Here is a 23,079-nt window from a genome sequence, read left to right as displayed (position 1 = left end):
AACGGTGCATATTTGTGAATTCATTTTTCATGGCGTTTTTTGAGAAATTATATTTTTTTTATTTATTGAAAACTACCCACATTACAGTTACATTAAAAAGATGTTAATATGAATTTTGCAAATATATACATAAAATATAGAGTCCCTATAAATATAATTAAATTTAAATTACATTTCTGTATGAAAATTTATACTTATAAGCATTCCATTATTAATTAATATATACTATTTTATTCAACATAACGTTTGTGATTATCATAACAATTGTTCTCTTCATAAGCTGTCAATGGTTTACATATAAAATAATATAAATAGGGGTATGAATGCAATTAAGGAAACCTAATATGTAAAATAATCTGGCTCTAAAATCTGGAATAGATAGAATTTCCATGATAGTATTTTTCATTATAAAATATTTGTTGGAACTTCAGACCCTTTTTAAAAAAACGTTTGAATACTTTTCTGGTAAAATTACAACATAATTCATTTTTTTAGCTACTTGATAAATATATATTAAAATTTATATTCATACACGTTTCATTTTCTTTTAAGACAAGCCAAGGAAATTTCCATCATTAGTAACGTGTATTTAATTTTAAAAATATCAACAACAAATGGATTTAAGATGTCAAATCTGATATAACATATCCCGCATAATTATTAATTAGTAAATAGTAGTATATAGGTTTCTGAAGACTTTCACGAACAAAGCAACAGTTTTAATTTTTTTATTTATTTACCACTTTACTAATTGGAAACAATAAAATGAAACTAATTTATTAAATAAACGTGACTGCGTCATCCGAATTTAATTAATATTCCTGAAGAGATAGCAAGAACAATAGTAATATTAGGTTCAAGAGAATTACTGTTCGCTCATTCCCATTCTACAATCCAATTATACAGGATAAAGCAGCCTCCTGGTGTGTTCGGACACGGTTCGCTGGGAAAATGGATGAACCTTACTATAAAAAGCCTGCAATCCTGAATAATGTCACATTCAAGCTTCGGTTCATCGTTATAAAGTTACTTTCGGTAAGTTTTATTTTTATCCTAAAGGATTTCTAATTAATACAGATATTGATATATATACTATCCATTAGATTGTCTACTAGGATTAATATTAGGATTTTAAATTCAGGTTTATATTCAGGACTTAAATTTCAAGGTTGTATGTTACTTGCTTACCGAAGTATTTGTTTACCTATAAATATTTTAATTTATTATTAATTGCATGTGTTTTGTAAAATGGAAAATATGTGACAAAATGACCCGTAATATAAAAAGTCAGAAGATAATATAAAGAAACATGTCAACATTTATTAATGATGGGCATTAAAAAAAAACATGCCTATTATGTGAAATAGCAGGAAAAACGGCAGAGGGCAGGTTTTTTTATTTTCAATTGTTGTACTAAAATTCGTGTGAACAAAATCGCGGCTCAAAGCAAGTCTTAAATAATATTAATGACGCCCATAAACAAAGACGGATAACATTTGGGGACTTCCGAAAGCTTTTCCGTCTTTGGGGAGAGGCTTTTTTCGTAATTTTCTATTGCTTACTCCATTTTTATTTTTTGTTCCTGAAAATTAATATTGTGGAAAAACAAAGTCAAAGAAAGTAATAGCTGTCGGTTCATTTAATGTGTAGTTGAAGCTATTTCAACATTTTCATAATGTCGGTCTTGATGTTTCATAATTAATTAAGAACTAAATTTTAAAAAAAAACTTTCTAACTTTAATGAGTATTTCTGCAGAAAATTTTGTAACTATTAATGAGACTTCAGGGAAGTTGCATCCAAGTAAGAGGTTAACCAATAATCTAACTAACAGAACAACTTTGATAATTGGATACTATATTTAATTAATTGAATTTCAATTACTTTCTATTTGATTTAGCAATAGTTATATTAAATCTTATGTAATAATTAATCAATCAATTCCGAATGTGTAAAGTAGAAATATTAATGTGATAGCAATTTTAATGGGTTTATTTACCTGTGCAGGAAAAATATAATAATATCCAATTTCGTGTCGAGGGCCACAACTTAAGTATACGGTCTACGGTCTTTATTTGGAGTAATAATGATCACATCAATACGGTGATAAAATTAACTTATTACAAGTCGAAATTGCTGTTAATTCCACTCTTTGGAAGTTATTTCGATCGAATGATTTCATATGCGGAAATGTTTAAAAATTAAAAAAAAAAAGAATCAATCATATCAAATATTCTTTTCCGGCAGGATTACGAATCTTAACATTAGGAAGTGTGTTCACAATAAGTGTGATTTGAAATGATAAGACAGAGTTTCCTAAATAGTGTGCTGCACGATAAAACATTATAAATATGAAGGGACCATTGCGTTACAAAACCTGTACTGCCTTGGAGAAGTACGAAGTATGCCAGCCATGTGACTCAACTATCGGAATAATTCACGATATTCAATCACGTGGTACCTGCTCATATCTACAGGTTATTTACATTTGACTTTTTTGTTCGCTAGCGCGGAAGTAAAGATCGCCTTTGTCCTAAACTTCGGCTGATTTTTCCGTCAAGTCTGTTCTTATTAAAACGTAATAGAGTTAATTAAAGAATCCTTCCTTAACAAATTGTTTGTGACGGTGTTGTAATACTGTTTGTAAATATTGTGATTATCTTAATAATTTAAATGGTGTTTGTCCTATATTTTACGACATATATTTATATCAAAGTTTTAATGTAGACCCCAGAGTATCATCAATACTGGATTGCCTCGGGATATTTTTAAAGTTTGGTCAGCGCCAATACAAAATACATAATTCAATATTAAAATTTGACTGTTATATGTATGAGACTTTTATCAACTATATAATTTAGTTCATAACGTAACGTGCATATTAATTCAAAAATATAAAATAATATATTGGGGGAATTCAAATCATGTAAGGCTATGTAACTGTTTATAATAATGCAAAAAAAACTGGTTTTATGCTAACGCACTCCAAGCACGTCATGATGTAAAATGGAATGTGTACATTATATAAGATAACAGTTATCCCTAAATAACTTAAATAATTTGGTCTATATCCATATTTCCCAGACCATATACCCTTATAAAATGTAAATTTTTCTCACCACTTCCTGGGGTGATTCTTGTTCAGTTTTGATAAGTACCAACGCCCCACCCAGCAGCTACCATGCGGACATAGTGAACTCGCATCATATTTAAGCACGACTCATTTACGAACGGTCGCGGATAGACGAATTTTCCGAAACAATTATAAAGAAATTAATGTAGCAATTTTGGGTCTTCAGTTATTCCCCCAATTACCAGACCTAGAATATTTGAGCACATGTTTTTAAAAGTGGTGAGTCTACCGTAAGCAGGTAATGTGCAGTCGGACTGTTTTTATTTACATAGTTGTTTCATTTAGGTATGAAGGAAGTAATAAGGCTGTAAAATAGGAAGTGTCTGTCGCGTCGTGGTTTCGCGAAGTTTGCTAGCTTCCTTAGTATTGTGACCACGTTGTTTGTGTATGGATTTCGTTCTACGGTCGCAGTGACGTTTGGACTTCCTAATTGTGGACATGTTTATATTTTATTTGTATAATTATACCTCCATGCGGCAATTGGACAGATTGATAGTGTATTAAAATAAGAACAACTCTTTAGTTCCACATCTATTATGATAATTATGGTAATTATAAGACCGACAAATAACAATATTTGTCAATCTTTATTTTTTTTGGAACGCATATTAACGTTGTTTTGTTTCAGATAACTTCAAAATGGTCGGAAAAATCGCATACACTCTTCTTGCCATAGGCATTCTCCAGTATTGTCTAATTCCAGTTGACACAAATCCAGCAATTGGTAAGGTTTTTATTTAAAATCAATTATACTTAAAGTAATATACGAATGATTTGACAAATAGTAAAATATTGAAGAAAGGTTAAACTTACTTTCTGTTTTCAATGTTCAATACATCACAGACTAAAGTCACAATTGAAACCCAAAACTAAAGTCTGGCATTTGTAATTTGTTCCAAACCGTATCGACATACGTCTGCTTTAGCAACTTTTGCAACCAAATAATCCGTGTGCTCTATTTAACGAACCGACGACCTGAGGTTAAATCGTTGTTTTACTAACTTATCAAAAATGTAGAGATTTTCTTTTGTAACAGTATATAGATGTGAGCAATTTATTCTCATGTTAAAAAGTGTTACTGTTTTAAGTACATCTTAAATCTAATTTATTAAAGTAATACAATGAACAGAATTCTATTTTAGTTATACGTAACATATGTAAGTCATTTTATATTTCGTATACAATAATATAGATAATTAATATAAAAAAAAAGATTTAAAATGATTTGTATTATTTTGGATTGATTAATCTTTAATGTAAAAAATATTCATAAACATTACTTTGACTAAACTTTATAACGGCGTAAAACAAATTTTAAATTATAACCATCTAAAAGTCAGCTTTCACAATAGTTTAATATAATGTATAATAATAAAATAATCTATCTAAAATTAAATGTTATTAACACTAACAAGAGAATATAGGATACTAATAATTTTATTGACATTCCTGAACGCATATCTACAGTAACTACTAGCATGTTCTAAGAATTAATTCGCCTCATTATTCGATTACATTAAGAAAATCTTTTCCTGTCAGAGGACAATAACCGGTCTTTATCCTATTGCATCTATAGTTTTGTATGAAGGTTTTATGTTCACTTACATATATGACGCAATAGCGAATGTCGATGATCTCTTTTCTAAATGAGTTTTATCTATCATAAAATTATTTAATTATGACGATGACAAATATGATTTTAAATTTCGAAACTTATTATTTGATTAACTCAGTCTCACATTAATTTTGTCTTAATCTAAACGATATAAAATCTTTTAAATATCTTTCTTACCGTCAATAAATATTTAATATCTCTGTCTGAACCGATTCCGACTAACGGTTTTTTATCTACAATTTGGGATCCAGTAGAAATTAAAGAAATTCTTTGATATTTGAAGTTATTTAATTTCCAATTTTCTTTTTTATAATATCCTAAGTAAAAAATTTGACCCAAACTAAAAAACACTCAATTTTTACGGTAACCGTACTGATATAAAATCTAATTCTGAACTTAAATAAAAAGATTTTAATTATATTTATCTAGAAGCCATAATTTAGATAATATAACCATCTATAATTGCAATAGCGATTAGATTGTAAACAATCAATGCGAAAACGCCACAGACAATGACCCCAATTCGTGATTCGCCGGTTTACTTTCGTTGTTATGCAATTTCGCCTCATCAACTTACACTTGACCTCAACTGAGCTTCAATGAGCAAAGTTTTACGAGAAAAACATGTGAAGCAATAATTTGCACGAAGATTAGGTAATTTGTCGAAGTGGATTTCGGAAATCCCTAACTACAAAACGTTTAAGACATCTGGGGTAAAAATTGGGACAAAAGTCTAATTTCCAGATCAAAAGGTTGCTGTTTAATTTAATTGTTGAGTAAATAAAGAAACCTCCCAACGACTTTCTAACAAAAAAATTAACAGAAAAATTAAAAATTAACAGTTTACTCACTGTAAATAAGGAATTTGACTACAAATTAACAGTTCTATAAAATTGAAATTTTTGTGATTGTCAAAAAGTTTTATAAAAGCATTTAATAAGAGGCATTATCTTTAGATTAGCCGGTAAGGTATTCTATTAACGTTCTGGAAGAAAAAAAATGAGACACTCAAAAAGTCATCCTAGGATTCCATTTTTCCTATCGAGGTGCAAAAATCCTAAAAATAGATTTTATCGAAAAATACACAGAAAATCAAAATTTATTATACACAATTATGTTTTGTAATTTAATATAGAAACTATATTTTATTGCAGTTGTAAATTAATATATTTCTTCCAGCTACAAGCTATGAACCTCTCGAAATATGTATGGAAAACTGCGCTCTGTGCAGAAAGATGCTTGGAACGTGGTTTAATGGACAACTTTGCGGGGAATCCTGCTATAAATACAGGGGGAAACTTATACCTGAATGTGAAGACTTCGCTTCCATTTCCCCATTCCTCAACAAGCTATAAAAATCGAAACTCCGAATACTCACCTTTATCGAAGTTCCATTGCGAATTTCGTGATAATACCAAAGCATTTATACTTTAATTTTAGTTTTATTATTACTAATTTACAGGGAAAATAATATAAGCGTAATAAAAAACTATACAGAAGAGTAAAATTCTTTTATTTATCCACCTTTATACAATTAATTAATATCTAAATTGTTAACTTGTTAAGTCATATGAAAACACTATGGCCGAACGGTTGTCTCGACCATAATTGTTATTTTAATTTTTAACTTCAATAGCAGAATAGAAATGTCACTATGTTTGACATTTAATGACATTAAGAAATCTGTTCAGATTTGACGTAATATGTCTTAAAATTATGGTAGTGTGTATAATATTTATTTTTAATAATTTAAAATGTTTCTATAACATTTTATGTAGTAAATGTACGCGTCTTATTCTCCAACTTAAATTCCACGTTCATATGTTACAATATTAATAGAATGTGAAATTTTATGAGTTTTAAAGTAACTTTTATAAAGCGTGTTGTTTGACAAACCGATTTTAATTTGTTTCTGATTTTAAATTGATTTATTTTATATCATAACAACGGCAACAGTTTCCCCAAAAAGGGCATAGTAATATTTTTCTTGCTTCCGCCTTTTAATTCTATCCTTTAAATTGGCAATTTATGCGGTCGAGTTTTATTCTTAAATTAATTGTTTTATATTCTAGTTCTCTTACTTCCTCTTCCTTTACCATATATTAATTGACATTACTTTTAAATCCATGATATACATTTTTATATTGGATTTTTCAGTTTTATTTTAGTAACCTAATGGGTACAGATTAAAAAACAATTTTTCCCGCTAAAATACTTTCGGCCTTTTATTTCAACTGACATGCATGCATGCATCATCAGGAAGCATAATTAATAAAATTTCTGGACTTAGTTTTGATCTTTAAATATAGCTCAGTCAAATATGTACTGATTAAAAATATAAGTACATACAAGCAATCTTACTTATTCTGTTTCGCTTGCTACCTACTCTCATTTTATTCAATACCTTAACTCTCATTTTATTAAATAGTATGGCTATTTTTACGTGTAAAAGTGAGATATAAAAATAAGTAAAACAAATATTTCTCTTCAATGAGTTGATAATATGTTATATTCCATTCCACTAATCAAAGACACCTCCAAAATTTCGTTCACCAATGAGAATTGAATTCGCTTATACGAAAATAGTATAAATTTTTAATTTTACATTTACGTTGTATCAAAAGGAAATAAAAACAGTCAAAAATCAGTAACGGCGTCAAAAACACAAAAAAAATATATAAATGTAATTTTTATTGCGATTACTGTGAGTAAATAGTAAATATTAGCATTGTAAGGGTATAATAAAAAACTCTATCTTTTCATATATTGATGAATTAATATTTAATCTAAAATGAAATAAAATGTTTTACTTTAAAGCAAAAAAATATATATAATATTAATAAAATTTTCATTACAAAAATAGTTCCAATAAAATAAATGAAATCACATAAAATCTTTATTTGTTTTAAATTCACACTGTCATTTAAACCTTTATTCAAATACAATGTTAATGTAGTTTTTTTTTTGACATTTTTCCTATTGAGGACTCCATCTGTGTAGAATAGACATTGATTGAAAACTCATTATCATGAAAGCATGAATAACTTAATACTTTGTCTTCTATTCATATAAAAAACATAATCAATAATTGCTTCCATAGCAAAGTACTATGAATTTAATTATTCAACCCAAACGCATTCATCGTTATAACAATAGCAAAATATATCCAGGGCATCAATAAACATACTTGGAAATAACTACAATATATAACATTTCCATCGCATATTATAGTTATATTGTGTCATATAATCTATCATCTATTCCAGGAATAAGATATATATTTTCCACAGCATATTCTTAGTCATTAAAATTAATACATAATAAAATCTTTTTATATAAGATTTAATTATATTGTAAATTAAATTTTATTTACATAAATATATTCAACATTTTTAAGTCAACAACAGTGATTCATGAACAATGTGCTGTGTGCATCAATTGACTGGTACTTCGATAGGCTGTGTGTCTGCTTCGGGGATTGGTGGCTGGGTTTGAGTTTCTGGCAGCTCAGCCGGAATATCTGGAATAACATTATCACATTATTAGATGACCCTTCAATATATTATTAAGAAAAAGAATTTTTTTTATTATGAATAATGGTCAATTAAAAACTGTATAAAAATCTTTTTACAGAATTACTTTTATTTTATTAGGAATTTTTAAATATATATATTTAAAATTGTTTAAAAATAAGGTAAGTAAATCAAACCAATAATGAGGTTATAGACAAATAATTTAAGTCTCAGTTATAATTTTTATACTACCAATTATTTGAATAATATTATATAATGCTTAAAACCACTTCTTCCATATAAGATTACTTGGCATATAATATACCTGTTTCAATTGAAGTTAATGAAGTGCTCGGGAGACTCGCTTCTTGACTCACATCCATTGGAGTCTCGGGAGCTGGTTGTGGTTGTTCTAATGGCGGCAACTGGATGTAACGGTTGTTTGCTTAATTACAATGATTTCATAAACGATGATTATCATTGTTGTGAATAATTTGGGTGAGTAAAGATAAAAAAACTTGTTTATGTTTTTGCTTCAATATATTTTATGATATAATAAGTTAAACAGTAAGATGTATTGAAGCAAAAAATTTTTACATACATAAATGACCGATTTCAGCTTAGCAGTAATGTTCATCTAAATTCTAAAGAAATAATAACTGAATCCATGAGTAAGACAAACAGGAACGGGAACATTTTATCTTTATTCCTATAGATAATATATCAATGATGAAAAGTTGCAGTCATTTTATTTTGAATTCTTTAATTTTATCTTGTTTTCCTAAGACATATTATCATTGAAATTCTAATATGTGAATCAAAAATCTTATTTTCAAAATAGTTTTAAATAAATCAGGAATTATAAGGAATGTTTGAAAAATAAATAAAATTAATATTGCTCTCTCATTGTTTTTGTTTAACCATATCTTTACTGGATACTGTGTTTAATCACAAGTGAATAACATAAAAATAATTATTATATTTAAAACAATTACCTCAGGAGCAGGTCTCGGTATTCTCCCAACAGGATGTCTGACACTAAACGGTGCACACTGTTCATAGTAATTGATAACAAAGTCCGGATATGCCTGACCGAGATCATGTCCGGGAACTACATCCATTTCTGGACACTCCTGCCTGAAAATCATAAGTCATTTAATATAGGATCATATTTCAAATTAATTTAACTTGTTTTTATTTTACAAACCATTTAACTAAGAAGTAAAGTGTGCCATGAAACAGTTGACCGGCTAAAATTTTCTCTGGCTGCAAACCTCTGGCTAAACCTCTAGGTTTTTCAATTTCCTGGAATTGGAATTTTTATAATATTTAACATCATATAGCCAAATGTGTAAAAATTTTGTAACTTTTTTATCATAATTTTCAATATTAGTTCCTTTTAAGTTGAACTGTTTTAAATTGTCGACTTTCAGTATTTCAAGGTCAAAGAAACCAGGCTTTCCGACAAAATTGTAACAACTCCAAAACCAATCTCTAAATATAAATGACTCCTCTATATAAATGTATAGCTTACATTCAATAAGTGTTCAATAAATAAATAAATTATTTATAAAAGAAGCCATAGTTAAGTCTTGACTCAGTGTATATAAATTAACAAAAATTCAGTAATATGTCTTATCAGCACAAATTCTGTAATTTTCTTTTACTTACCTCGACCTTCTTTTTCTTATCTCCTCTTTTAGCCCTTTTGCGTGTCAAATGACCTTCTTCCAAGTCAGGAATAGTAGCTGCTTCGCGCTCTCGTTTCAAGCGAGCTTCTTCATATGCAGATATCAAATCGGGACAATCTAGATTATCTTCTGGTTCCCAAGTATTATCTTCGCTAAAATCCAATATTATATAATTATTTATATTATTATTATTATTATGAAAACATAATTTGTGATAACTATAAGATATCTCTTAAGAAGAAAATGATTTACCAATGAGTTAGGATATTGTACTAAAAAGCCTTAATAATACTTACTCAGAGTAACCCTTCCATTTAAGTAAATATTCCACTTTTCCATTTTTAATCCTTCTATCCAGAACTTTCTCGACGGAAAATTCTTCATGTTTACCACTTTGAGGGCCGGCATTTTCTGACGGCTGTATATTTGTGTTTGGAATCTTTTCCGCATCCGTATCCATAGGTTGATGTATCGGAATGCCCGGATCAGTTTGTTGATATTGCAAATCAGTAGACTGCGATAAATCTTCCATCTATAAATATAAGATAAAATAAAATAAAACTACCCCACGAACATAACTATTAACTTTCATATTTTTATATCGAAGCGTAAATAAAGGTTCAACTTAACGTTGTACAGCAACGTACGTTTAAGACTGGGTAGTTAAATTATAATATCTTTAAATTGTAATAAAGTTATTGGACAAATAACAGAATAGATTTGTCAATGTTCAATAGTCAATAACACGATATTATCAAATATGTTTCAGAAATCTCAAAACACAAACACAACCTGTTGCCATTGCAAAATTTCTGCTAAATATTATGTAGGAAGAAATAATTATATGAGATTGGATTTAAAAACATCATTCAATTTATTTTAATATTTTAATAATTAATATAAATTTAAGTTTAATGGTATTTGATACAATTGAATAGAGTAGATAGATACTTTTATAATATAAACATATACAAAATAAAATTTGTCTGAGATGTTATCCTGACTGGATTCTTGACTTTGGAATTATAAACAAAATACATTACCAGAATAAATGTTTGAAATATGCATTTTGCATATATATCTTTTTAAATGGTGTTTCTTGCTAATTTTTTTTCTATTATGATATGGCTTTATTCACACTACTGAATTATTTTGTATTTATTACAATGAACAGTTAGACTTGAATACATTGGACATTTTAAAACCTATTAAAAGGCTAACACGAATTTTGTTTTCTGTTTTATTATATTTCGTATTGGTTTTAACCAAACCAAACTTTGGAAAAGATAAGTTATAACTTTTTATGGGAGGGTAAACTGCTTCTTAATTTAAAGCGTAACGGCGCTTTTGAGTCTGGTTTCCATTTCTTTCACATATCCTCATTAGGATTACATGCATGTTGCAAAAGTGTTTCGAGTAATATTTAATATATTCATAAATAGATTATAAATTTAATTTATATATAATTTAAATAATAATCTTAACTTTTTATGAGTTAAACAATCTCTCTATAAAATAGTTTAAGTTTATGTCACTTCCGTCCAGTCTCCCGAGGCACAGAAATTTGTTACGTATTGCCACTTATCGAATACGATTTAAATAAAAGGCACTTAGTAGAGTTTCACTCAGTTAAGTTCAGTCAGTCAAAGCTGGACTACCATCAGTTTTTAATATATTCACTATTCTCCTATATTTCTGAGTACTTATCAGCGATTTTAATAAATAATGTGCGGGATCTATTAATCTGTCATTTTAATTAATAGGTATTTATTAATGATAGCATTACCTACCAATTTATTATGTAATCATATAAGTAACTTCTTATTTATATTTTACAATAAGTTATTTTATTCCGAGTTTTTCCCATTTAAAAATTTTGTTTTAAAAACATAGTTTATTTTATGGATTCAAATAAATTTCCGGATAATTTTCTGATCGAAGTCTACCTGTCTACATTTAAAACTGTCAAAATAACAGCCAGGAGACGTTGACATTTATATTTGTAAAGTTATTCAATAGTTAAGGAATGTAGTTTATTATTAGTTAAAATTGTCTATATTTTGAAATTATTTTTTCTTAAAAAACACATTTTAATTGCTCTTTAAAGAATAAAAAAAAGTTTGGTTAGTTTATAACCTGTCAAAACATAACCTACTTGTGCTGATAGAAGTAAAACTATTAGCATAAATAATTTGTTTATTTTAAATCCTGTTCAATTAAATTGTATAAATCTGACATGGCTGACACCGGTCCATTTACAACAAGTACAGCTTTTTGTGCTAAATGTGGTTCAATATTGCCTTTGTTACAAGAATTTGGCTCTGTTAAATGCTATGCTTGCAAAGCTTCCTATGATCCAGACAGTAAGTTAAGGTTTAGCTTGTTTACTTGAAAACTTCCTTAACTTATTTTTAAGTCTTTGGTTTGCTTTTATCAAAGGTTTCTTTGTATAACAAATATTAAATTATTAAATCGTTCCACTAGACTTCTGAAACATCAATCTTCACTAAAAATATTAAATACATCTGAACGATAAATTATGTATTTAATATGTATTACTGATGTTCTTATATTCCAGGTTACAGCAATATTAAGTTCAATTACACTATACATTTTAACACAGTTTCCGCATTGAGTAATGATAAAATTCTACATATGGACAACCCCGAGGGACCTGTTGTTGAACGAAAGTGTCCAAAATGTGGTAATGATAGAATGTCCTATGCAACGCTACAGTTGAGATCTGCAGATGAAGGACAAACTGTATTTTACACTTGTATATCTTGCAAGTGAGTATTTCTGAGATGTAATACCTCAAAAATTTAATATAAATAATCATACTATTATTTTACAATACATTTAAAACCTATAACATTAATATGTATGTAAAAAAAATATTAGTAACATTATGAAAACCTATATAACTCTTTCAGAGTAAATAATTTATTGGAATACTTATTTCTTATATCAATCTAACTTGGCCTATAATTTCAAAAATATAGAATACATTTATTTAAATTCTTATTTTTTTTTATTTTCAGATACAAAGAAACTGAGAATTCATAGAGACTATGTATTTGTCTTATAATCGTTTTAAGTGATACAAATTATATAAATAAAAAAACTAACTAGGGTTTCATTTAATATTTTGTTTTCAGATGTAGAGTAAAAATCTTAATGTCAAAATGCATATTTTTTAAAAAAGAAAATTTTTTGTAGTTAGAATATGCATGTTTCCGAACAGTAAACAAACAATATTTATCAAATGTCAAAACTTCCTGATCTCATTTGTGAAGAAATTATTACTACGACATGATTTTTAAGTAAGCCTTTCTCTTTTAATAAATTTAAAATTAATATGACAATTCATTTAGAATAATCCTGAATGAAAGTGTTAAAGAGTATTGAATTATCACGAAACAATACTTATACACCATAAGAAGTAAACTTTATACACGAAAATAAAAATAAAAAAGAAAAGATTATCAAAAGTAATATGGAAACGCTAGATTTTATGCCGTCACAGCATAAACGTATTTAACTCTTTGTTATAAGGATTATTATCGTGTAATACTAATTTCGAAGAACAGTGTATTTTATAACCCTAACTGGTAAATCATATAGAATGGCTCTCATTCATGAGGACCGCGACCCCGACCTTTGCAACGGAGCCTGTTGACTGTATCTCTTAAGCATCTTATACACCGTGAGACAAAATGATTAACTAAACACAATGAATATAGATATAAAGAATAAACTTTTTTTATAAATGTTAATTTCAAACGTTGACAGAAAATTTTAATTATCTGTGTTATTTCTTTCATTTATGATAAAGTAATTTAGTATTGACATTTGTCACGTACAATATATATTTTTTAAGTTTTCAAAATATTTTTAGAGTTTTATGTCATTGTAGTTACTCAAAGCTTTATAGTCTCGTTTGTGATAGCCTTTTAATTCTCATCCTCGACGTAGCAGGGCATGTATATTGATATTTTGCTGCGGGCGAGTCTTAGATTGAAATTCCCCGTTACAAAGTGTTTTGTTATTGTCTTTCTTTAATATTTTTAGTTTACAGTTAGTCAAACGCTTAAAATTATCACTGATCGATAACAATAGTCTTTTATAGACAAAGAGTGAAGGAAGTAATTTATTTTTAAATTTTCTATGGCCCTTTTGTTACATAAGATTTAGAAGTGGTGTAAATTTATGAAACAATTGGTTTTTATGATGACATATTTGCTATAAAGACTAAGATTTTACACAATTAAAATATAAAAAAAAAATAGGTTGCGTCCGCAATTGGACAAAGTTATGTACCTACATAATGTCTAAGTAAAACATTGTGCAGCGATCTAGAACGATATGAAAAAAAAAACTTTTGCCACATGGTTTCGTCGTTCAAAGATATCTATATCATTTATCTTTTACTTCGATAACTCAATCGAAATACCTTTTCAAGTAGACTTAATTGTAACTGAATACCTCCTGACCCTTAAGAATTTCAAAGTTTGATTAATACCGTCTCTGACCTGTCGTAATCGGAACCTGCGTCTACTCTGTAGATCTTTAATGCGAAGATTATATTTGGATATAAAAGATAACGTCCAATTATAATTAATGTTTTTGAGTTTCTTACTTTCTCCGAAGGATATTCGATCGATATTAATTTTATAATCGAAACTTAGTTTATGTTGAATTTTCGACGGTAAAAGAGTAGATAGTGTAAAGTGTTATAAGATTTTTGCGTATGAACCTTTCTTTTGTTTTAGTTGTTAATTTATAGCCAGTGGCGATTCAAATAATAAAGTTGACGTTTTAACCTGACGCGTTACAATGAGTTATACCTATTAATTTTTATATATATGTTCTTATTATTAAGACCAGAAAACAACCATACCTACTGTATTTATATTTTCAGTCTATAAAGACAGTTTCAACGACCCGTAATAAAGGAAGTTAAGTAAAATAGATAAGAAAGAAAACTTTTGATAAAGCCCAAAAAGCACAATGCTATCATAAAATTTTAATTCCCACAAACAATTAATTCACTTATTCCACATGAATTACGTGTGAGCCTTCGATGGGAAGTCAAACATTGCAATTCGTGTTTTCTACAGCAGCCTAGTTTTTTATCAGTTTTAGAACGAAGCATGTTATTTTGGACTCTAACACGTTATAATAGAAACGTTTTTGGACTGTTACTATTTCATATTTTATAAGCTGTACAGATCAAAGACACCGGTATTCATTCAAGAGTTGCAAGTGAAATCATCCTTTTGCATATTTGACATGCAATGCAATATTCAATCATGTTTTTTTATAATGAAAATACATTTTATAAATTTGATTCCTAAGAAACGTCACAATTTTTATGCTATCTCGTAAAATTATATATTCTATGTAACAATGAATGTTTTTTTTTTCAATTTATTTTACAAAAGAAATTTGTGTAACATTTTTGAAGACGTCAATATGTAGATTTTTTATTTCTTTACAAATTCTACAAATTTGTTCTTTACGCAAGAAATATTTGTACTCATTAATTTAAAACGTATTTTTATTTTATTTTTGTCTTTTATAGAGGCGGAAATGAAAAAAGTGAGTTAAAAAAATCTGTAGTAAATCCGTGAATGGGATACAGAAAAAATAGAATGTAGATTCAATTTAAAAGTGGATCATTAGAAAAATATAAGTAACATCTTTCTTTTCTTCAGTTATGATAGAAAAAAAAATGGCTCGATGAAGCGCAACATTTCAGTAGAGACAGTGAAAGCTGATATAACGACGGTTCTGTGGGAATTAAAGACTGGAAAATTGGATATAGTAAAACAAAAAACAAAACCAATTATTCGCATAATTACAATAACGAGTTAAAATAATTACATATAATATTGTTATAAATCTAAGCCTCTTAGATATTTTCTAAACTATATTTTAATTCTTTTAATCACTTTAACGGAATATATTTCTTATTTATGTTACAAATATCCTATATAAAATATAATAATATATTAATGCATAACATCCATTCACATTTTCTTTCATTATTCGTGTTATAGGTTAAACTACGCAGACAATCAATCAATTAAGTTACATTTACGTAGCCTGGAACTATAATTCTATTTACATATACATATATTTATATTACAATAAATAACGTCTTTATTTTAATAATTGACATACGATTCCTCCCTCGTCAGGGAGGGGGGGTCAGGTGCGTTCAGACGAAGCGGCGCGCCAGTCTCTTTCCGTTCGCCTTAGGACCACACGTCGCGCTATCACACACAATATTACACACGTGCGACCCGATTTTTACGTTCCATATAAGTGATTGTGATATCGGGAATTTGTGTACTAATATACGGTGAGTTATAAAATATTGGTTTAAAGTTAAAGTTTTGTAATGGATATGTTGTTTGAAATTAATTTTCTTTTATCAGTTAGATATTTTATAAGAGAAACGACAAAAGTTTGTTCGTTGTATAAAAGATATGGACGCGGGTCCGTGTCTATAGTGGGACGTAGAATTGAAACTTTTAACGTGTTTACAACATTCACTTAGGAAATACATGACTTGCCACTTCAATATCGCACTCTTTTAATAATTTTACTGTTTTTATTACCGCCCGAAATCATTGAAATATATTCGTTACGTTTAAAAAAAAACATTAAATACAATTTTTACATTTAATAATATCAAAATAGATATAATTAGTCATGTGTAATAAATTACCGGTAAATAAAATCTGATAATGAATTCCAAATCGTTAATAAATTCGGAAAAAACTAATACCTTTCTCTATAGAATATTATAATGAGAGAAAGCGGCGTATCGTCCTTGATTGTGGAAATTTCAAATATGATATATGAATACATTACGAAACTTGTAAGTTTTTATGTTGATACTAACTCTATTAGCGAATGGAAATATGAAACGCTATAAATATTCATATTCTAACTGTTTTATTTCAATATAACATTTCATTTGATCACTGTTAACATTTTTTTTAATAAATGAATCAAATATTTCTTAGTCGTTAACACAAATATATGTATATATAAGTAAATATTTTTGTACGTAAAATTGTATACAGAGAAACTTTTATAGATAGAGATGACTAATTAGTAAAAATATAAATTGTGTGTAGAGAAAAAAAGTAAGAAAAGTAATTATAGAATTATTAAAGGCATTGCCAATTTAGTGTGAAGAATTTTGTAATTCTAATCTATACAGAGTGAATGAAGTTTGCATACTAAACGTATGTCAGTTGCTAATTTTTAACAGGCTTTAATTGGATATTTTAATGTATTTAGCAATGACGAAGGTCGAGAAAGAATTTTAGATATCAGCTTGGTTTCTGCCAAGAGCTTATTATCTTTTAAAATTTCATATATTCTTTATAAAAAAAAAGTTTAAAATGACATACAACCTTCTTTATAAAAAAAGATGTTTTGTTAATAAAAAAAAAAGGATGTGTGTGTGTGTGTTACAATCGTAACGTTTCTAAATATCAACCAAAATGAAAAGTTAATAAGCATTGTTAATGTTACAATTATGAGCACAAGTGGGTTAGTATAGTCTAATTATCTTTGGGTTTCTTCACGCACCGATCGCTTCTTGCACTGTGGAACAGTAATCTTAAAGTGATGTGATATAGGTTGTATTTAATAAAATTATTTATCTATATTTAATTTTTAAGTAGTATCAATTTGTTCCACGTTAAAACTCCCAATGACTAGCAGCTATAATTAAACCGAAAATAATAATAATAATTTATATTAACATTTTGGGATGGAAGGTGTGTACTGAAATAATATGTCACTATTATATTTAATCATCTATATTTTATGGTATTTGTAATCAACAAACAAGATTAAATTTACAGTGCCTTTTGTATCAAATTAAACAATCAATTTCTGTATTTCTTTTATCATTAACAAATCTATAAATTTAGCGACTGAAAGCGATCGTGAGTCTCTTTGTAGATTAAGTCATAAGATTCATATCTTTAGAGAAATTCCAATATATTTCTCAGATTACTTGGATTTATAGACGACGGTTGTTGTATCTACTTCATCTTCATAAAACCTTAAGTTCTTTCTTTGTTTTGTCATAATTCAAATTATAGTTTTTTATATGTGGCCAGTTTTCAATCTATATTTTTAATATAGAGATAGTTAAAGCTATTTTGGATTAATGAACTGATAACAATTAACGCCCACCCACAGACTACAGCTGTATATTTCGATGCTTTAGGGCGATGTTCAAACGAATGGAATTTTTTCAAATCTATAGCATATGAGAAGGCATTTTACAATAGTCGTTATATTATTTATATTAAGTTATATCAGATTTATATGTCTATTTATACAAGATATATTACTAATGGAGTAAGTCTTATGTCACAGACTAAGAAGAATAATATTTAATTAAACATTTCCGTCATTTAATATTTCAGATCTGATGGGGCACAATAAATTTGCTCTTTCAACTTTCACATACAAGCAAACTTACGCATTATTATTTTGGTATTTTAAAAAGCTTCTTAAATAACAAAATTAAGTTTAAATTAAATGGTTATAATCGTAAAAACATTAATAATTAAATACCCTTCTAAATTCTTCCATATTTTGTAATATATGTATTTGTGTCAATAGTTATAATCAAAATTTTTGATAGCTATCTATCCGTTGAACCGCATTTGTCGGCAAAGCATAACAAACAAGTGTACACACAAGTCTAGTCACTAACAAGCTTCCATGTGATTAGATTGGTATCACTTTAATCATTAACGAAAATCTGATGTTGGCGCGTGGTAAAAAATTATCACTGATACCATCACGGTTGAATCACTGAACTGAGAGAACACACTAACACACGCTTAACTCAAATTTAGTATATGTAATGAATTGGTTTAAAAGTTTAAGTTTAATTTACTCTTGATACTTTTATCCATATATATCAGTAACTGGGATCGTTATGTAATGCTTTATTAAGTATCGAGATTACCTTTTAAAGTTCGTAAAAAAAAAAACAGTTATTTATAAATAAAATAGTATATTTTTTCTCATAACACCAAAAACTTTGTTCCACAACTAATCACAATTTAATATTTTTTTGTGGTTCCTTTAAAATATCCAGTTACATTTACAGCCACATAATAAATTTCAAAGTCGTGTTACAAACGGTCTAAACCGACTCGGACGTGGATGAGTGTAGCAGAATTTCATATAATCATTATTAATTTATTAATGTATACAGATCTCTCTCTGTTAGCAACGCCTCGATGTTCAAGCGCGTATCCTAGAGCGCGTATCCTATTAGTGTTGTTTAGTGTTAATTGGAATTGTAATGTTTGTGTGAATGTTCTATTGTATACTTCGATATTATATGTATTGTATATTATATATTAAAGACATTATGAAAAATACTAGACTTTTATAAGACCGTAAAGAATACCGTTATATAGTATGCTCTTGTTCATTCATACGGAATTATGCCTGTGTTGTAAAAACTTTTTTTTTTGTTTCTTTGTAAGTACAATGCAACAATAAGAGATCCCCGCGAACTGTCGACTCGATCACAGATTGTTTAGGCCGAATCATTCTCATCAGTCATAATTAATACAATTCAAAACTTATATTTTAATAAACGCTGTCTTTTTTTGATATAATTTGTCATTGATCTGTTATGCAAACGTAATTGTTAAATCAATCACGGTTTTGTTAAGTTAGTATTTTCATTGGATGTATAGTATAATGCCACAGATAATTTATTAAGATCTAACTATTCATTGATTGTCAACGGATGGAATGTGTTTGGATAAGAATGAGAGAGTATTTAGCGTTTTGTAAATAAATTTTGAATGCTCATATCATCCGGCCCAAAGTACCGTAAGTGGTAACGTAACTCGTAGAACTGGCGACCAAATATAGGAGCCTGATTGTCAAGTTATCGATAATACATTTTACCTTTTATACGACTTTTCCGATTACCAAGTATTTATATACTTTGATATAATATTATTTTCTTATTCACCTGTCATACATTTTGTTAGTTACACGATGAGCTTCTGCGATGTTTTCGATGAAGTGCATAGATTAAAAAAAAAACATACAATGCTCTTGACAAACAGCCTATCAGTGTTCACGTATAAATATCATCTGTTCATCAAATGTTGTCATTACTCTTTATGTTGGCAGTACTGTATGCTTACATCAAGTCTTGCAACATAACACTAGATAGGCTCAATAATATTCATTGATCAATTTTCACAATGTAGTACCTATTAAAGTAGATTATTGTATCAGAAACGGGAATTTTTCTGTATTTAGTGACTTTGCAAATTTAGTATAAGCATATTGTTTTTTTTTCAGTACAAGGGTTGACGTCGATCAAGTGTCAAAAGTTATCAAAACTCTAGTTTAGCCCCCTAAGGTTCGGTTTCCATATAAGGGTTTTTATTTTTGCCTTGTAGTTGTATTTGGTCAACCTTATATTTTCCAAAAATAAAGTATATTAATAACGTTAAATATAAATATTGTATAAACTTTGTTTTAGTCTTCTACTCGTAATATTTTGATAGTTGTTGTAACAATTCAGGATAATATTTTTTCAAATTTTTCTCGTGACTATTAATTCAAAATTACCAAAATATTTGATTCTGTTTGCTATATTTTGTCATACATTTATTGTGTAACTACACAACAGTTTTAATGGTGTATATAGATAGACTTTTATTAATATAAAAATCTTAAAAGCGGAAAGAAACTGCTAGAATAACTTAGTGCTAGTGAGAAATATGTCGAACAACGGCAAATAGCTCATTACAACGTGTAGTACAAGCTCTGTGGGTAATCATGATATATTTTCTATATCATGATCAAATCCGTGATGGTTTGCATAGTCCTAAGCTTAATTCAAATTGATAAACCAATTACTTCCTACTTAATATTATCCGTAATACAGATTAACAGAGGAATGTTAAAGATTATGACTTACAGCGAATTAATATATGGTATTATCATTAATAAGCGATATTAGCCAGCAATGAAGTTCAAACATAATACTTCTGATAGCTATTAATCTATCTGACCCCAAAAATCTTAGGGTCCATTTAAACATTTACCAGGAAGTTGTCAGCTGTACAGAATCTGCGGAGATGGTATCAAAACGGAATGCAATCTGAAACCACGGCCAATTACATATTGGAACTAGCAGGAAATTGAAAATACAAAATGACATGTACATCGTTCATAAAATATTATTGTTATGGTTTAAAATGCGGTCAAATTTAAGTAATCAACTTATATGTTACTAATTTCTTAGATTTTAATGAATTTAAATATTTATAGTTTTACAACGAACGATCTCGAGCGGTTATGGTTACTATAAAACAATCATGTCTATGAGCGTGTATTATCAATTTTACACTGTCGGCATTCTCAAGGATTTTATTGAGGATTTTGCATACGTTTTATCGTGATGTAATAAATTACAATGCATGACAAAATCTATTAAACTTTTGTTTTAACATAAATCTTTGTGACATTTTTGCTGAAAAACATATAAAACATTAAAGTGAGCGCATTGCAAAATATCGAGAATAAATTACCTAAACGATATCCTTGGTGCTCGCGATAAGCTACGCAATAATTTATAGCCATATTTTGAAATAACAATTATAAGAAGTTCTGTAAATCGACCGCATTCTATGTCAGATGCATAAAGTTCACTGTCACGTGTCCCGTTAACTATACGTTCATAGCCGCTCTTAAACGATATGCATTCTAGACACGAATGAAATTTCTAGAAAAACGTAAAAAAACACCATTCGATAAATACCGACAAAAGTATGCAAACAATGTGTATCTAAAGATGTTAGCTGTGTACGTATGGTTTGACATAAAACGGAGGTCTCGTAAAGAAACTCAAAATATTAGAAAGTCTTGTTATATTGTTATAAGCGTATTAATAATTCTAGTTACACGCGTTAAATATGATTTACATTACGGATCATAAATAGACTGAATAATTAATTAGATACTTTCAAAGGCTTCTTCATCTTACTTTCTACAGTCGAGCGTGACTGTATTTGTTTTATTTCTTTGGCAGTTTTGACTTTGTTTCAAAAGGAAAAACACAGCAAAAGCCACGAAGAAGCAAACATTTTCGATAAAGTATCAAATTCGGAGAGTGAATCGAAAACTGTCACTAATTTAAAACACGAATAACGTAAAATAAATGTTAACTTGCGTTACAAACAAGACGATATTTTGGACGAGCTGCGTAATATTTTGTATCGTCAACTGTGTCTTGATGCAGCCGCGGTCAAAAATGTCGGAATGGCTCATTGTTCGGAGCTTTAACATCTTGCTTTTGGTGTCTTTTGTGCTGATTTTCTCTAAACAATGCAAACCAATTTAGTCCCTGTGTAGATATGAAAAGAATCATAATCACGTAATGAATTTCAACATTTTCTTTTTTGGTCCTCTTTAAATTTAAACCTTTCTGCATTTTTGGTGCCTTTGTTTATCGACCGACCAACTGATTTCCTTCGCTAACATGCCTCGGGACCCGACAAGGTGTATAAAACTGAAAGATAATCACTTTCGATCAAGATATTGCGATCACTGCTTCTTTGGTATCCGAAACGAATATGCAAAACATTATTTTGAATATATTAAAATGTCGACTAACAATATTTCAATCTGTCAGAAAGTATTGTATAAGATTTTAATCGATTTCATCCGTAAATATCAATTGTAAGTGTCATGACCTATCTGGAAATTGGATTTGGCATAATTTGAAATATCTAATATAGAACCTGAGTTTTTGAAGTTCGTTAATGCATATAGTATTTCTATTTTTTCAGATTGTCCGCAAAGTGCAGTGTCGGATATGATCTGTGACATCTCGGTTAAACGAAGGTGACAATAGTGTTAATGTCAAATAGTGTTGGATGATGATAGATCGGCGAACGAAGAACACCAGTCGACGGAAATTTGGTGATTGGTATGTTGCTTTAAAACTTTTTTGTTGCCATTACATAAAAGCTTTAAAATTTATAGTTAGAAGCATAATATGTACGAGGTTTACAGGTTCTATAATTTCATTGATGTAAACT

General features: G+C 28.5%; 4 protein-coding genes across 7 annotated transcripts in view; 3 read left to right on the top strand and 1 right to left on the bottom strand.

Moving 5' to 3' along the window:
* The first annotated feature begins 3,212 nt into the window (after positions 1-3,212).
* Positions 3,213-6,239, top strand: LOC116769029 (eclosion hormone). 3 transcript variants are annotated; one of them, XR_009753924.1, is made up of 3 exons: positions 3,213-3,350; positions 3,760-3,855; positions 5,926-6,239. XR_009753924.1 is itself a non-coding variant. In XM_032660004.2 (2 exons), exons 1-2 carry the CDS (start codon positions 3,771-3,773, stop codon positions 6,099-6,101), a joined length of 261 nt encoding a protein of 86 aa, XP_032515895.2. In that variant the 5' UTR covers positions 3,690-3,770; the 3' UTR covers positions 6,102-6,239. The 3 variants fall into 3 exon arrangements, 1 of the variants encoding a protein (XP_032515895.2); XR_009753925.1 differs by having other exon boundaries at positions 3,219-3,679; XM_032660004.2 differs by lacking the exon at positions 3,213-3,350 and having other exon boundaries at positions 3,690-3,855.
* A 1,390-nt stretch (positions 6,240-7,629) lies between these two features.
* LOC116769165 (chromobox protein homolog 1-like) lies at positions 7,630-10,755 on the bottom strand. Of its 2 annotated transcripts, none has more exons than XM_032660192.2 (7): positions 10,597-10,755; positions 10,246-10,481; positions 9,930-10,101; positions 9,466-9,563; positions 9,254-9,395; positions 8,584-8,683; positions 7,630-8,266 (listed from the first exon to the last, which is right to left on the bottom strand). In XM_032660192.2, exons 2-7 carry the CDS (start codon positions 10,479-10,481, stop codon positions 8,181-8,183), a joined length of 834 nt encoding a protein of 277 aa, XP_032516083.2. In that variant the 5' UTR covers positions 10,597-10,755; the 3' UTR covers positions 7,630-8,180. The 2 variants fall into 2 exon arrangements, with proteins under 2 accessions (XP_032516083.2, XP_061385373.1); XM_061529389.1 differs by having other exon boundaries at positions 10,580-10,734.
* A 1,167-nt stretch (positions 10,756-11,922) lies between these two features.
* On the top strand, positions 11,923-13,077 carry LOC116768982 (DNA-directed RNA polymerase I subunit RPA12). Its single transcript, XM_032659923.2, has 3 exons — positions 11,923-12,312; positions 12,528-12,738; positions 12,991-13,077. The coding sequence occupies exons 1-3, from the start codon at positions 12,186-12,188 to the stop codon at positions 13,013-13,015; spliced, it is 363 nt and encodes a 120-aa protein (XP_032515814.1). The 5' UTR covers positions 11,923-12,185; the 3' UTR covers positions 13,016-13,077.
* A 3,120-nt stretch (positions 13,078-16,197) lies between these two features.
* Positions 16,198-23,079, top strand: part of LOC116769303 (uncharacterized) — a 35,428-nt gene continuing 28,546 nt past the window's right edge. Inside the window, exons 1-2 of the mRNA XM_032660355.2 lie at positions 16,198-16,316; positions 22,828-22,967. Of these exons, the coding sequence (XP_032516246.2) occupies positions 22,915-22,967 (53 nt within the window). The 5' untranslated portion in view covers positions 16,198-16,316; positions 22,828-22,914. The remainder of the gene's footprint in view (positions 16,317-22,827; positions 22,968-23,079) is intronic.

The sequence above is a fragment of the Danaus plexippus genome, chromosome 5, assembly GCF_018135715.1.
Source record: "Danaus plexippus chromosome 5, MEX_DaPlex, whole genome shotgun sequence".
In the NCBI taxonomy this organism is placed as follows: Eukaryota; Metazoa; Arthropoda; class Insecta; order Lepidoptera; family Nymphalidae; genus Danaus; species Danaus plexippus.
Note: the sequence above shows the minus strand (reverse complement) of the source record. Positions and strands in the feature narration are given on the sequence as shown.

Excerpts from the sequence above, each read along its gene's own strand:
- LOC116769029 (XM_032660004.2), top strand. The coding sequence starts at position 3,771 with ATGGTCGGAAAAATCGCATACACTCTTCTTGCCATAGGCATTCTCCAG. Across the intron at positions 3,856-5,925 it reads TGACACAAATCCAGCAATTG|CTACAAGCTATGAACCTCTC; the intron begins GTAAGGTTTTTA and ends TATTTCTTCCAG.
- LOC116769165 (XM_032660192.2), bottom strand. The coding sequence starts at position 10,481 with ATGGAAGATTTATCGCAGTCTACTGATTTGCAATATCAACAAACTGAT. Across the intron at positions 9,564-9,929 it reads ATAAGAAAAAGAAGGTCGAG|GAAATTGAAAAACCTAGAGG; the intron begins GTAAGTAAAAGA and ends TTCCAATTCCAG. Across the intron at positions 9,396-9,465 it reads CTTTACTTCTTAGTTAAATG|GCAGGAGTGTCCAGAAATGG; the intron begins GTTTGTAAAATA and ends TATGATTTTCAG.
- LOC116768982 (XM_032659923.2), top strand. The coding sequence starts at position 12,186 with ATGGCTGACACCGGTCCATTTACAACAAGTACAGCTTTTTGTGCTAAA. Across the intron at positions 12,313-12,527 it reads AGCTTCCTATGATCCAGACA|GTTACAGCAATATTAAGTTC; the intron begins GTAAGTTAAGGT and ends CTTATATTCCAG. Across the intron at positions 12,739-12,990 it reads TACACTTGTATATCTTGCAA|ATACAAAGAAACTGAGAATT; the intron begins GTGAGTATTTCT and ends TTTTATTTTCAG.